The sequence below is a fragment of the Pinus tabuliformis genome, chromosome 2_1, assembly GCF_031772625.1.
Source record: "Pinus tabuliformis cultivar Carrire ecotype Pingquan chromosome 2_1, CPIR1, whole genome shotgun sequence".
Classification (NCBI taxonomy): Eukaryota; Viridiplantae; Streptophyta; class Pinopsida; order Pinales; family Pinaceae; genus Pinus; species Pinus tabuliformis.
In genome coordinates, this window is record NC_142299.1 from 845253798 (window position 1) to 845269900 (window position 16103).

Here is a 16103-nt window from a genome sequence, read left to right on the forward strand (position 1 = left end):
TTGGCCGTATTCCCTTTCTTACAACTTTTGGGAACAACTTGAGTGATAACAGTACACAAATTTTAAAATGCATTCATTGATATCTATTGTGGTAGTGGTTCTTACGGCAAAGAGAACTATCCAGAATGGTCGTGGAAGATCAAACATACTCTCATTTTTATTGAGCTGTGGAAATGTTATGAAACCAGTTCACAAAAAGATAGAAAAGATAGATCAACGCCTTAGAATTTAGCCTCTTCGAGGGGGCAACCTCCTTTACATTACACAAATGAATGATTCTTTTATGATTCAAATGACAAAACCTCCTTCCTATATAGGAGTCTAAGGAGTCACAATATAACCTAGCTGACCTAACAATAATAATATAAAGGCACAAAAATAATAATATAGGGATTCTATGGGGCGCAGTAATAACAATATGGGGACAATAGGGGCACAACAATATTAATAAGGGATACAACTACAATAGTAATGGGGTAATCACTAGTATTATAGGGACCTAACATGCTCCTCTCGTTCAAAAAAGTGTTGTCCTCAATGCTTGAGTAGTTCTGAATGCTTCTGTATAAAATTTTCATCCTCCCATGTGGAATCTTCAGCGGATAAGTTCTTCCACTTGATGAGATACTCCGAAATTGATCGATTTTGTAGCTGTCGAGTTCTTGTTTCTGTGACTGCTTCCGGTTCCAATATAATTTTTCCTTCCTCATCAAGTTCTGGCAATATTGTTTGAACTAGGAGCTTGTTGCCTATAACCTTCTTTAAACATGAAACATGGAAAACTAGGTGCACTCGAGAAACTGCAAGAAGCTCCAATTTGTATGCCATAGTACCAATCTTTTGCAACACCTTGTACGGACCATAATACTTTGGTGATAATTTATTATCCTTCTTAGCTTGCTTGAGGGACATTTGTTTATATGCTTGTAGCCGTAGGAATACCCAATCACCTACATCAAAACTTCTTTCACTGCGATGTTGATCTGCCTGTTGTTTCATTCTATTTTGCGCCAACACGAGGTTATCCTTTAAGAGTTGGAGGACTTGTTATTGATGCTCAATGTGATGTTCCACTGCTTGAACCTTAGAATTTTCTCTTAAATATTATGTGATGGATGGTGGCTGATATCCATAAAGTGCCATAAATGGGGTCATTTTTGTTGCTGTATGGAAGGAAGTGTTATACCACCATTCAGCCAGAGGCAACAATTTGACCCATTATGTTTGTTTATCAGATACAAAGCAACGAAGATATCCTTCCAAACATTTGTTTACTATCTTAGTTTGCCCATCAGATTGAGGATGATAAGATGAGCTATGAGCTAACTGAGTACCGAGACAAGAAAATAATTCTGTCCAAAAATTTCCAGTGAAAATGGGATCTCTGTCACTTACAATAATCTTTGGGTTTCCATGTAGCTTTTGAATTGTTTCCATAAATGCAGTAGAAACTGTACTGGCTTTAAATGGATGTGATAATGCACAAAAGTGTGCATACTTGGTAAGTCTGTCAACTACCACCATGATGAAACTCTTTCCCTTAGACTTGGGTAAACCTATGATAAAATCCATTGAAACCTCCTCCCAACGTTGTCTTGGCACATTGCCTCTTTAAGATGTTCGAAGGCCTTTGTTGCTTCTGGAGTTCATGAAAATGCATCTTTCTTCAATAATGTTGTTAAGGGTGCTACTATTCTCCCATAATTCTTAACAAACTTGCGATAATACCCTGTCAACCCCAGAAATCCTCGCAGATGCTTTATGGATGTGGGGATTTTCCATTCCTTAATGGCTTTAATTTTGCTAGGGTCTACCTTAACTTCTTCATGCGATACAATATGACCTAGATATTCCACCTTTTGTACTCCAAAGAAACATTTGGATCTTTTTGCATACAATTGTTTCTCCTCCAAAAGTTGTAGCACCCTGTCAACATGTTCAACATGATCCTTCCAAGACTCGCTGTAAATTAGTATATCATCAAAAAATACTAACACAAATTTTCTAAGGAAGGGTTTGAAAATGGAATTCATCAAACCTTGAAATGTAGAAGGTGCATTGGTAAGGCCAAAAGGCATGACCAAAAATTCATAATGACCCTCATGAGTTCTAAATGTTGTTTTTGGAATGTCTTCAGTCTTCATTCTGATTTGATGATATCTTGAACGAAGATCCAACTTGGTGAAGTAAATTGATCCATGCAATTCATCTAGTAATTCATCAATGACAGGAATGGGAAACTTATCTTTAATAGTGAGCTTGTTGAGCTCCCTATAATCCGGACACATGTGCCATGATCCATCCTTCTTGTGCACCAATACTACTCGAGCAGAGAAAGAACTTTGACTAGGTTGAATTATACCAGCCTCTAGCATTTCTGCAACCATACGTTCAATTTCACTCTTTCGGGCATAGGGATATCTGTACGACTTGATGTTTGGAGGAACACTTCCTGGAATCAGATGAATAGGATGATCATGATCACGAATAGGTGGGGGAACTTTGGGAGTCTCAAATACCTTGGAATGATTGTCCAAGACTTTTTGGAGATCTGGAGAAATAGATGATTTTGATGTGGAAACATCTAGCGAACATAATTGTGCAAATACACCTCTTTATTCCTTTTTTAGAAGCTTTGTCATACCATTAGAGCTGATTATCTTTCCCGGTTTCCATGCAATACCCCTGAATTCAACTTCCTTTCCTTCCGCATAAAATTTCATGAAAAGTTCTTGAAAATTAAAAGCTATTGTACCCAAGGATTGTAGCCATTGGACTCCTAGTACAACATCAACACCTCCCATTGGAATGGAAAGCATTGGGCTAGTCAACACATATTCTCCCATGGATAGCTTGATATTATGGCACTTTCCAGAGCAATTTATTGTTCCTCCATTTGCAACCATCACTTGACACTTTGGTGCTGGATATAGGAAGCAATTCAATTCTTTTGCTACCTTACAATGAATAAAATTGTGGGTACTTCCTAAATCAATCAACACTATTACCTTTTTCTTCTTGATTTGTCCTTCTATCTTGATGGTTTGAGGAGTGGTAATTCCAACCAATGCATTAAAAGATATGGTCAGATTCATTTCTTCTTTATCTAGGCTTTGTTCCTGGAGTATATCCTCTTCTTTTGACCTTTCTTGCTCCTTTTCTTCTTCCTCTTCACAATCTATGTAGAATAATTTCTTCTCAACACACTTATGACCTTTAGTGTATTTGCTATCACAACTATAAAAAAGCCCTTTTGCTCTTTTTTCTTCCAGTTGTTGTGGTGTCAACCTTATAGGTTGTGGAAGACTAGGGGCAACAACACTTCCATCTTTATAGTTGTGAGTGGTATGCTTCCTGGTTGCCATAATTTTTCTTTCCATTTTTCTTGCTAACCTGAATGCCTTCTCTAATGAATCAGTTTCCCAAAGCGAACATCATGTTGGATATTATCCTTTAAAGTCCCTATGAACACATCAATCCTATGCTCCTCTAGAATATTTTTTACCCTTATGTTCAATTTTTGGAACTCCTCAATGTGCTCCATTATTGAACCCTTTTGCTTGAGACTTATCAATTGGCTAAAAAAAGTGTTGCTTTTTGTATCCTCATAATGTGCTATCAATTCTTCCGTAAAAATTGCCCAAGTGATAATTTGTTTACGAGAGCAAAGCCATTGATACGATAGAAACTGATTTGGTTCCAAATATAAAGTTGCAATACGTACCTTTTGTGTGTTTTGCACATTATTGAGATCGAAAAATTGCTCCATCTGTAATATCCATGTTGTGGGATCCTTGCCATCAAACTTCCTCATATCGATTTTTGGAATATGGAATATGGTGGGTCTTCGATCCAACATTAGAGTCTATGAAATCATGATTAACATTTCTTTTGTTTGCATCATGAGTTTCATTTGCTACCCTTTCATCGAGGTTGTTTTTTTAATTGAAAGTTATATGTCCATATTTATAAACACATTTTTCATTTAATGAAAAAAAATATGTTTTTTTTTTCTCAGAAAGAAAAATCGTAATTTTCATTATCAAGAAAATTACATGTTTTAAATGCCCTTGGCATATGCAGTAAGTTGACCATGGTCAGAAATAAAATGTTTGCAGAAACTGAATCAAAATTTACAAAAATCCCCTGCTCGGGTGTACTAGTAGAAGTTCATTACATAAATATTTACATATCCATAAAGCTATGCATAAATATTTAACAAAAAAGTGTTGTAACTAGGGCTCGTCTGCCCTCTGCAAAACTTGGTCTATATATGGTCTATGGTAGTACTGATAAACCTGTGCCTGAGTGTTCTCTCTGATCAACCATTCTCCTCGAGGATGATTCGTTGCCTCTTTCGATAACCTGTTCGCGGCTGCATTACGTTCCCTGTATATATGAGTGCAAGAAACAAAATCAAATTGTGATTTTATAAATAAGACATCATCCAAAATTGTTTTGAGTGAGAAAGCATGGCATGTAGAAGTGCAGTTGAACCAGTCTATGACCATCTTAGAGTCCCCAAATATTTGTAAGTGTCTGCAGTTTTTGGATGTAGCAAAGTGTAACAGATGGCGAAGGGTCATGAGTTCCGCAAAATTGTTAGTGCCATTTCCCAGCCCCAGACTGATATGGAAAGAATGTGATTCGGATGTGTGAAAGATGATGCCTCCACCGCACCCCTGATCTTGGGCTGCGCCATCGAAATATGCCCAGGGTATCCTTCTATCAATGACTTCAGGGGTAATGTGCCTTGTCCGGGTAATCTGTGACTCCTCCGGGATCTCAAAAAAACTCATACATATCTTTGGGATGATCAGAGCCCAAATAATTTGTTTTCCCTAAAAAATATTGTTGTTCCTGCATATCCAGATGTACCAGGATACGATCAGCAACAGGTTCCTTGTTTTCAGGGTCGAAGCATTGTTCCACCAGTTATTCCAGGCCATATTCGTATCCTCCCCTGACCAAGTATGTGCTATCTTAAGGATCTATAGGACTTGTGCCCATACATTCTGAGTTGTTGGACAAGAGAGGAAGGGATGATTGGTAGATTCCTCCTCATTTTTGTAAAGAGGAAGGGATGATTGGTAGATTCCTCCTCATTTTTGTAAAGGACACACCAAGTTGGTCCAGGGAAAGCCCGCTTCCTAAGATTAGTTGCAGTCGGGATTTTGTCCTCAATAATGTTCCACATTAGTAATCGGGTACGAGGAGGGCCCTAAAGCTTCCAGATGTTCCACCACCAGTTCTTTAAAACTTCAGGTTTGTGTCTTGCATGAATTGTTATGTAGCCCTCCTTTGGGGAATATTTCCCATTCTGTGCTAGTCCCCATAGCAGTTCATCCGGCTCATCCCTTAATCTAACATGTGATTCAGTTAAGGCTCTCAGATATGTCCCCCACTCCAAGTGCCATCTATCAGGGATGTCTAGAGTTGTCCCTGATAACCAAGCTTGCTGATATACTGTAGTGTTTTGGGGGTCTCCTATATGACCTATAGAGTAGATATCTTTTTGTTTCAGATTGTCTATCAGGGCCTGTGGTAGTAGATGTGAGTTCCCACATCCAATCCATGGATCTATGCCTATACGAGCTTCCTCTCCATTGCCAATCCTCCAAGTGAGTCCCTTTCTGATAGTGTGGAGGGTATTCAACACTGTCCTCCAGATGACCGATATGCTCTTTCTATTCCAGGTTGGTAGTCTTAACCAATCCAACAGTGGTGTTGACTAGATATATTTTTAGGTGATCACTTCAGTCCACAGGCTTCTTTGTTTAAGGAGTAACCAACCCAATTTTGCTGCTAGAGCTTGGGTGAAGGCAGATAAATTTTTTAACCCCCACCCACCCCACTTTTTGGGGATAGCTATGCTGCTCCATTTAACCCAAGCATATAGCTTCCCCTCTTTATTCCTTTCCATAAGAAGTTGCAGCATATTCTCTGAATCCTTTGTATAATTCCTTGTGGAATCCAGGCCAGGGACATCCAATAAACCAGTGTGGCTTCGAGGACAGATTTAATAAGCACCAATCTTCTTGCCCTGGATAGTAACCTGTGGCTCCATAGATTTAGTCTTCTTTCTATCCTTGTGATCAACCAAGTCCAGTCTGCTATTTTGTATCCATCCGTTTTATCTTAAATCCCAGGTACTTCAACCCATCCTTGAGGGCCTGAATTTGAAAGGGGAAGTTTTGGAGAGCAAGATTGGATTCTTGTTGAGTACATCTTGACAGGGTTATGGTGGATTTAACCTGGTTAAACTCCATCCCAGTGGCTGAGCTGAAAAGCCTTAGTATCCCTGTGAAGGTAATTATGTCCTGTATGCCTCCATCCAAAAAAATGAGGATGTCATCAACAAAGAGGAGGTGAGACAGTGAGCATTGGTCTGTTATCCTTAGTCCCTTGAGGTTCCCTTCATTCTTCTCCGAGGCAATCCTTCTGCTGAGGCCTTCCATAACCAAGAGGAAGAGTAGGGGGGAAAGGGGACATCCTTGTTTGAGTCCCCTCTCAGCCCGGAAGGTGTGGGAGACCGATCCATTGATTAATATAGCAAAGGAGACTGAAGTAATACAACACATGATCCATCTGATGAAAACTGGAGGGAACCCCAGGTGGGTGAGTAACATCCGGAGATATAGCCAGCTGACCCTATCAAAAGCCTTTGAGAGATCAATTTTGAGCATCATTCCTTTAAGGTTCTTCAACTTGATGGAGTGGAGGGCCTGTTGCACCGTGCCTATGGCCTCATGAATTTTCTGGTTTTGTAAAAAGGAAAACTATTCCGGGGAGATATGCTCCGATAGAATAGGTTTGATACAATTAACTATGATCTTGGCAATGATTTTATAGAGGCAATTGCAGAGGGATATAGGACGAAAGTCATTAAAGGATAGAGGAGAGTCCAATTTGGGGATAAGGGCTATGAATGTGGAATTATGGGATCATGTAGTCTACCCTAGGCGTGAATTTCTTCCACAACTGCTAGAAGGTTAGGTCCAAGAATGTCAAAAAAGGTAAGGTAGAACTCCACAGGCCAACCATCCGGACCTGGGCTTCTATCTCTTTTGAACCATTTCAGGGTGCTCTCCAATTCCCCCAAGGAGACAGGTTTATTGAGGTCCTCCAGTCTCTTAGGATCCACGAATCTGGGGAAGTGCCCAGCAATACAGATAATATCAGGTAGTGTAGCATCTGGAGGGGCTTTGAACAACTGTTTGAAGTGAGAAATGCCTAATTGTGAAAGCAGAGCATGAGTGTTTGCCGACGATCCCTGATCCGAGGGAAGCTGCCATATCGTATTGCTGGCTTTTCTTCCATTTGAAAATTTGTGGAAGAATTTAGTGTTGCCATCCCTCGCTTGTAACCAGATGGCCCTGCTTCTAAGTCGCCAAGTTTCTTCCCGGGCCAGTAAGATCTTAGATCTTTGGGCTTCCATCTCTACTAGCTGCACTTTTGACTCAATAGAGTTGTAGCCCCTGCCATGTTCATCCATTAGATTGGCTATCTGGGATTCTAAATCAGATATGACAAGGTCCTCCCTGGCTTTCTTCTTTTTGGCCCAATCAATCGAGAGTCGCTTGAGGTGGTACAAGTTATTGTAGAAACCTACAACCTTCCACCTCTCAATTGTAAGGGGATGGGATTTCCAGTAATCTGTGACCATCTTGAGGTAGTCTGGGTCCTTTAGCCAGGTCGAGTTGAACTTGTAAGGGGCTCGTGGTTTGGCTGTGGATCCTACCAATTCCAAATATATTGGAGAGTGATCAGATATGCCTCCTGAGCCCACCCATTGTCTGAAGTTGGTGAGAGTCATCAACAGGTCTTCATGGATAAGGAACCGGTCCAGTCTTCTCCCTAAAGCTGCCTCACCTATTCTTCTGTTATGCCAAGTAGGCATCTTCTTATTCATAGGTACGTCAATGAGGCCATGCTGATCTAGTAGAGAGCTCAGCTGATCCGAGAGTGGATCAAGTTGTGAGTGATGGCCCCAGGATTCTTCATGATCAATGGAGAAGTTAAGGTCACCCCCCAGAATAGTTGAGGAATTGATCATCGGGTTATCCAGAAATAGCTTCCAGAAGTCCAACCTATTTTGATAGGGGGCATATATATTTATAATATGGATCTGTTTTCCCAAAACTGCTAAGAAGAGATCCATACCAAGGAAACTGAGACCACCCCATGAAGCAATCACCCTAATGGTACGAGGATTTATCCCAAGGGAGAGTCCCCCTGATCTTCCAGCAACATCCATAGCTTGAAAGTGCCATCCTGGCATGATGCCCAGGAGGGCTTTTACAATCTGTTTTGAAGGCCCCAAAGTTTCCTGTAGGAAGATTATATCACAGGGCTTGCAGCTCAAGAGTCTCTTGAGGGCCAGTTTTTTTTAGGGCTGGCCAAGCCCCTGCAATTAAAGCAGAGCCATTTCATCGGGAAATATTGGTTGGGGTGTCTGCTGCTCTAAGCACCCAATCAATGGTGTTTTGACAACCCTGCGCAATGTCATCCCCTACAATTTTAATTGCTTTGGCTAATTTGGAGGGTCTCCCTCTAGTAGGCTTATGGTCAGATGAGACGAGGGTGATACCCAGGCCCAGAGTATCGGGGGTGGATTTCCTACGGGGTCAGAGGTTATAGGCATGAAGGCCCGAGGGTGTGTGCTCAGATGACAATGGGGGATCGTCCAGACCAGAAATCAATGGTGGGGTAGTGGAGAGTAAAGGCTGCAGTGGTATAATAGAGCAAGTAATGGGAGCAATATTTAAACATGTGGAAGGAGCAGACGATACCACAGAGACTGAGAAATGATTTAAATGCAAGACAGAGGAGCAGGGAGCAGAGACAATACCCGAATTAGGAGCGGCTTCCGCTGCAGATCTGGATCTGGTCTTAGGAGGAGATGGAGGCGGCATCTAGGAGGCACTAGAGGTTTGAGCAGTGTTCCCAACATCTTCCTTTGTACGATCCAAATATGGGGGTAGCACGTTCACCATCGGCTATTCTGATAGCCTATGCACCAAACCCTTAGTTGCAGTAGCCGAAGTCGTGAGCATGGGACAATCTTTGAAGAGGTGTTCGACCTTGTGGCAGCGTCTGCACTGGAAAGGCACACCCTCATAGTCAAGGTTTTTCCTGCGAGTGAAATGTTGCCAGAGCAGGGTGATCTTATCCTCCAGCCCGGCCCTAGTATCCAAGTGCACCAGTATTCGGGCCATGGTCATGATCCCGGTCAATTCGAAGGATTGATCATGATCCAGGTAGGTTCCCAAGGCGTCCCCAATTCGCTTGAAGATTGTAGGGGTCCAGTATTGCAGTGGGAGACCCGGCAGCCGAACCCAGATAGGACCCACCCCCAACTGTTCTCTCTCAGGATCAAACAAGGGATCCCATCGCTTCAGCAATACTGGCGCCATTTCAATGTGCCAGAATTTGGAAAGGATCCAATCTGTGTATTCCTCTTGGTGGAATCGAAGGGAAAACCATCCCCTTGCCAGAACATGGATGATAGGCAGATATTTAAGGAGGGAGCCCCAGATTTCCTCAGTCCAGAGTCGTAGCCATTCTACAGTGTAATTCCTCCCACAAACGCGTCCTACCAAAACCTTCTTGGCGGTATTGTCCACCTCTCCCATCGTGAGATCCTCACCCAGGGCGAGCTTTATGTCTCTGTCTCCAGCCCTAAGACACCTACCCTTTTTTTGCTTGTTTGAGCGTCTGGCCATCGGGTAATCCTTTAGCAATCCGCAAATTCCTTGGTTCACTGTCTGCGGGGTGGATGGGGTAGATTTGGGGGTAGGGATTGGGGAGCTAAAGCATCTGGAGCGGATGGGAGTGCTAGGGTTAGGGTTAGGAGTGATGGGGTTTCATGGGCTACTAGAGGGATGAGGGTTTGTGGGAAGGGTTTCAGGTGACAAAATAGATATGGGCGTGCAACCAAGCAGGGTGGAGATGTGGGGTATCTGTGGGAGAGGTGCATCAAAGGATGGCAAGGCTTGCAAGCAGGAACCTAACAGGTTCAGGGTCGCAGGGGAGAGTGGGGGGCAGTCCAGCCCAGGAATGTATTCGAGGTGAACAGGGTAGGAATGGGGCACAGTTGAAGGTCACCGATCTTGAGCAGAGTTGGAGGATGCCAAAGGTCACCGAGGAGCAGCGAAATGACCCGGGTTTGACACGGTGCGGTGAGAAGTCCTGTTGACCTCGTGGAAATGAGGGTCCATCGATTTGTCCGCCCCATCCATGTTCTTGGAACTACCAGGGAACAGGGTAATTGCCGTTGGGAGAAATGGGTAGTCCACTCTAACTATGAACTTGAGTAAATCGTGAGGGGAGGAGGTGCGACGGTGCCATTCCGGTGCCTTTAGGACAAAAGAACGAGGCCATCAGTTGTCAGGCGGCAGGGTCAGGACTGCCATGGTATAAGCACTGCCCTTGGTTCAGCTAGGTTTTCGCCATCGCCCAAAGCTTTTTCCTTCATAGCTCTACTCATAGGTTTATTTATTTTATATGTCAATCATGCAGAGATGTGAGAGGAGAAAGGAGCAATAGCAACAAGAGAAAATAGTTGACCAGTACAATATGGTACGAGAGTGGGAGGCACGAGAAAGGGAGAGGGATTTGTACCCTCGCCCTATTAACACAATGACCCAAGGCCTCTTAAGGAATGTAGGCCTCCTTAAGTATGATAAGGAGGCTGCATCCATGAAGGGGCACTCCGGGTTGTTGGCATAACTAATCCATTGATGGGATGTTGATCGACAAGCTTTCCATGTCGGCCCTGACATGTGGTATAAGCCCATTAACGAGGACATTTATTTTATCACTAGCCTATCCAAGAGAGGGAGTATTTTCCCTAGTTCCTTGATGTCCCCCATGGTGTTGCAATAGAGATTCAACTTGTCTACTCTCAGAGATATGTTGGGGATCATGTAGTTTCTCCAATAGATTTTCAAGTGTCTAGTGGATAGCTACAAATCACTTCTTTTGGTGTAGAGGAGGTTAGGTGCCTCTCACTATTAGTGAGTACCATTGCACACTCTACTAGTGATGGGAAGTGCATTAGTTTCCCTCTTTTGTTTTATGTTGATTCTTTGGTGCAGAGGCCATGATGTATCAGATGGTTTGCCATTTTTTGCGGTTGTTTTGTATAGCTTTAGATAGATGTCATGCTATGATACATGGGAGGGAAAACTTCCCTTTTGCTTCAAAGTTGTTTTGTTTATTTTTTAAGAGGTTTCCAGAGACAAGGCTTACTTTTTACCATCACCCTCCTAGGCCGATGACTGAAGTGTGAATGCACATGTGGGCTGAGATGATGCCCAAGATGGGCCAACCGGAGTATCTGACCAGGATTTCGGCCGACGCACCGAGGCTACTGGCCAGTGAGGCCGACCACATGTTTGTTTTGTGTCGTGTCCTTACACGAGGATGGATTGACGACAGTGTCACAACATCCTCTTCACATAGGATGAGCCAACAAATGATAAAGGTAATATTAGTGTTTTCTTTAAATGATTATGGTTTCATTTTATTGTCTTAATTAATTAGAATAAAAGTTATTCTAACATGTTCTTTAACTTGATTTAGTAATTTGTTTAATGAAATTGTACATTTATTGTTGTGTACTATATATTTTGTAGACATTGGTACATTCATTGGGGACATGCCTCCTCCCCCACCGGATGCAGATGCAGAGATGGACAAGGCCGCAAAGGGTGAGGGATGTCTTGGTCAAATGAAAATACACGCAGGCATGCGGCTACACTATAGGCCTTCTATCGAATTTAGGATGGATTTGGGTGACCGACTCTCTAGAATTTTGGTTGAGGTAGGAGTCCACCCAACGATGACTCGAGACATCAGTGCAAATCCTAGGCTCATGGAGCTCCAGATGGACTTGTCGTGTGATACGATGAGCTGCGTCATATCGTCAGAGCTACCAGGTTTATATTAGCATTGAGGAGGGATATTTTCCATGTAACAGATACACATTCTTCACCCAGTACAACCCCATCGGATGTTGATCAGGGTAGTGATCCTTCTGGTAGTACTCCACCTGCTCAAGATGGCTATGCAACATATACACAACCTTCACCCAAACATACTACCCCGTCAGATGATGATCATGGTGGTAATCAATCTGGTAGCACTCCACCTCATCCTCATTCACCTCATGACTGACTGCCTCATTTTTCTCATTAGAGAGTAGACCAACCACCTCCTCCTCCACCTCATTGTTGAGTTAATTTATTGACTAAATTAACACAAGTATTTAATTATCAATCCGGGTTTGTAAAACTTGGAGGCAAATCCACTGTATATGGACATCAGATATCATCAAGTTTAGAAGATAAAATTTGAAGAATTAAGGAAGTACATATTACAAATATAAACCTATTTTAACAATTTCTAATTCATTTATGTAATATATGAGGGAAGAGGCTTCTAACTTAGGAGAACTAGGTTGTCCTTCCCTACAATACTACTTTCATGAAGATAAATCTAAGAGCACTAATTAAAAATGGTTTATGATGCAGAAGATGCTCCTAACTAAGGAGGTCCAGATTGTCCTTCTTCACAATCCTACTATATCACAATCACCATTGCTTCAAACCAAAAATGCAGAAATAACTTCAAATGAGAAATGGAGAATGAAATTCAGTTTTAGTTCAAGATCAAATAAAAGGGGAATTTAACTTAAATTCTTTTGTGTCCCTTCATATGTAGATTATAATTAAACCAATATTCATTCAGCAATCATCACGCATCTAAATACATTTGAAACAAAAACTAGTCTACGAAAACTATGAAAATTGAACCAAGAAGTGTACTTAGCTTGGTGTGGGGGCCCTCCACCCTTGCCTTGCACACTTGAAGAAATCTCAGCTACAACAACTTCAGTAAATCAACCAAGCATGAACAACAAATTGGAATGAAACAAGTTCTTCAAATTAGCTCCCAACTTCAATTATACAGAAGTTACATACAAATTCCATTACAAAAGCCATCAAAGTCTTGGCTTTAAATAGAGGTTTTATGAAACAAACTGATCTATAATATTTATAACAATCATATCTACTCATAACCACCTATCTAAGTCGAACTCATCCAATTCATCCCAAGAAATATGGTCAATCCCATAAAATCTCAAAATTGCCCTATTTCCTAGGGATTTTCTGGTGACTAGTCATGTTTGACTAGCCTTGACCGGGCCTAATAAAGCTTGTTCTGGCCGAACCAAGTGGAGTTAGCTTAGTCCTAGTTCCCAAGCTATCGATCCATGTATCAAACTCGAGCCCAAGTGTCCTGCAAACATGTCATCCACATAGCTATTACGGGAATTTCTGATTCAGTCCAAAATTGCACTTGAAACTAAATTTTCATAAAAACTTCCAGAAACTGCAAAATTAAAATTAAACACCTGAATATGCATAAAATACATCAAAATGAGATGGATATGATGGAAAATGGATGGAAAATATAAGGATTAAGTAATTTTTCTTAAGCAAAAATAGACCAAAATTGAGGGCCAACACTCATTCTTCGACATCCATCGTCTTCTACTACAGACTAGGCCACCATTAGTACCATTGTATAAGATATTTTATAGTAGTTATTTGACTTGTAATATATATATATATATATAGTGCATTTTTCTGTTCATCTTAGTGTACTGAATTTATATGTTGGTGTTGATGTGTTATAGTGTTAGGTCATGTTAGATATGTTCATTTAATGTGCATGTTATAGCAGTTATTTGACATGGGATGTGTGTGGTGATGATGTTAAACAATACTTGTGTTTTGTTAGATGTGATCACGATGATGATGCTTTGTTAGATTATTAGATTTGTGTGCTAGCTAATGACGTTTATATGTGCTAGAGGTGTATATAATTAGATGATGTTAGCAAATTTGAATGTGTATTTTAGATGATGTTTATGTTTGTTAGATGGTTATCATCATGATGTTTATTTTTATGAAATAATATTTATTATAGATTATGTATTGGTGAACTTATATCAAAATTATATATATATATATATACATGCAAAACGACTTACTTTAAATAAAAAATGCAAAGATATTTTATAAATTACAAATTTTAATATGGTTGAAACTATAATTGTAAAATTACCATAAATATTTTTCTATTGCATAGATAGTTCATACATATTCATTCTAACTAAATTCTTATTCAAACAAGGGTTGTGAGCAGCATAGTCCCTGCCTATAGAAAACATAGAAAAAAATGCTTATAAAACATTTATAAAAATAGTCACTACAAAACAAAATCAATTTTACATATAATTAAATTATACAAACCTCTAAACAAAACTACCTTTTTGGGGGATGGAGCTCCAGCGAAAATAGCGGCTGCAGCCTGATGTAGGCTAGGGTTAGGTCACATGCACTTTGCTGCGACTAAAACTTTTTGCCCCAGTCAAGGCCCTGCATGTTATCACTGTCACTATTACCATCTGCACCCAACACGTTTGAGGCGACCTCCTGTTCCGTTATTGTTTTTTGGCTCTGCAATGAACCTCCAACGAACGACATTTCGGAGACTCCTGGAAGCTGGCACATCATTTTCAGTTAGTTACGGTCATGGAGCTTGACCAGGTAGACTATACCAAGGATCCTTTTGCCTCTGTTTCCATCTGGACCATATCTCCTCCCCCGATAATGGAAGGGTTGTTTCCCTGAAACCCCGTTCGGCATGATGTCTCCTTCCATACAGCCCCTTTGCCCTCGCCATCTGTTTCGGGACCCTCCTGTCCAGCTGCACCCTTGCCAGAGGACCCTCCCTCTTGGTCGGTTTCCGCTAACCCTCCACCTTCGCCGGCAACCCTACAGTTTATGGCTAGCTGCATTAGCCCGGACCCCTCCATTTACCCCTCGGGTTACTCACTATACCCTCAGGTCGACATCTCTACTCCTTTCCCCTCTTCTGCTCCTGAAGGGTGCCCCCCTGTTTTACCCAACGGACCACCTCTCTCACACTTTTCGTCACCTCCCTCAACTCATATCTATCTCTGGGAAATAAGTCTCTCGCGAGGATTCTGGTTCACCTCAACACAAGGGAGGGCCTGGAACATCATATTACTCTGCACTGGAAACACTACACGCGCATCCAGATTCTCGATTACGAGGGAGTTCCATTCCGGTGCAGGAGGTTCCACAAGGTTGGGCATTTATTCAAGGAATGTCCACTGAACAAGTCAGCCAAAGCTTTGGATCACTGGACGACGGAACCCATCATAGACACAGAGGTACCTGATCATCGGGCGACTACCAGCTCTGCTCAGAACAAGGTGGTCAAAGAGACTCCGAAGAAGTGCGACAATGCTCCCATTTGGCCTCCCTCTCCTCCTATGACGAGGGCCCGCGTGGCTGTTGTGGCTGCGCTCTCTTCGAGTATGTCTACACCTTGCTCTTTCGTTTTTTCCAATTTGTCTAGTGCATCTTCTTTTGTCTCATCTGGACAACATTGTTTTGTTTCTACTAGTCCGTCTCCACACTCTTTGGCCTGCCCTCTGAATCCACCCCCTCCCACTATCTCTTGCACCCCTCCATCCTTCCCTGAGTTGACCATCTCTTCTGCTCACTCCACCGACTCCGATTCTGGGAATCGATCTCACCCCTACAACCTCCGATCACTTCTCTGGTCTATGCCTTTGGATACCATAGGCATTGGGATCATACCCCCTTCCATCCCCCCTAAACCACCTCGGGGTAGACCTTCATCCCTCTCCAAGGCCAAGCAATAGGTGGGCTTGGATGTCGTCGCGGGTCATCAACTAGCAATTGACCAGGTTCTTAGAGCACAGAGCACCCTGGTGTCCTCCCCCTCATGAAGCTGCTCTCTTTCAACTGCAGAGGGTTAGCTAGTCCCGAAAAAAAACTAGCATTCCGTAGGCTCCTATGCATTGAACGAGTGGATGTCATATTTCTTCAGGAGACTCTGGGTTTAGCGAAGCCCATTTCACACCTTCTTGAATCCATGCTTCCTGGATGGCATTTTCATGCCCTTGATGTTAATGGGAGGTCCGAAGGCATCGCGATGGGGTATAACTCTAGGACTATTAAATTGATCAATATCTG

General features: G+C 42.0%; 1 protein-coding gene across 1 annotated transcript; it reads right to left on the bottom strand.

Moving 5' to 3' along the window:
• Window positions 1–8999: 8999 nt before the first annotated feature.
• Window positions 9000–9725, bottom strand: LOC149203295 (uncharacterized). The gene has a single exon (XM_089401821.1). It carries the CDS (start codon window positions 9723–9725, stop codon window positions 9000–9002), a length of 726 nt encoding a protein of 241 aa, XP_089257947.1.
• Between the last annotated feature and the right edge of the window lie 6378 nt (window positions 9726–16103).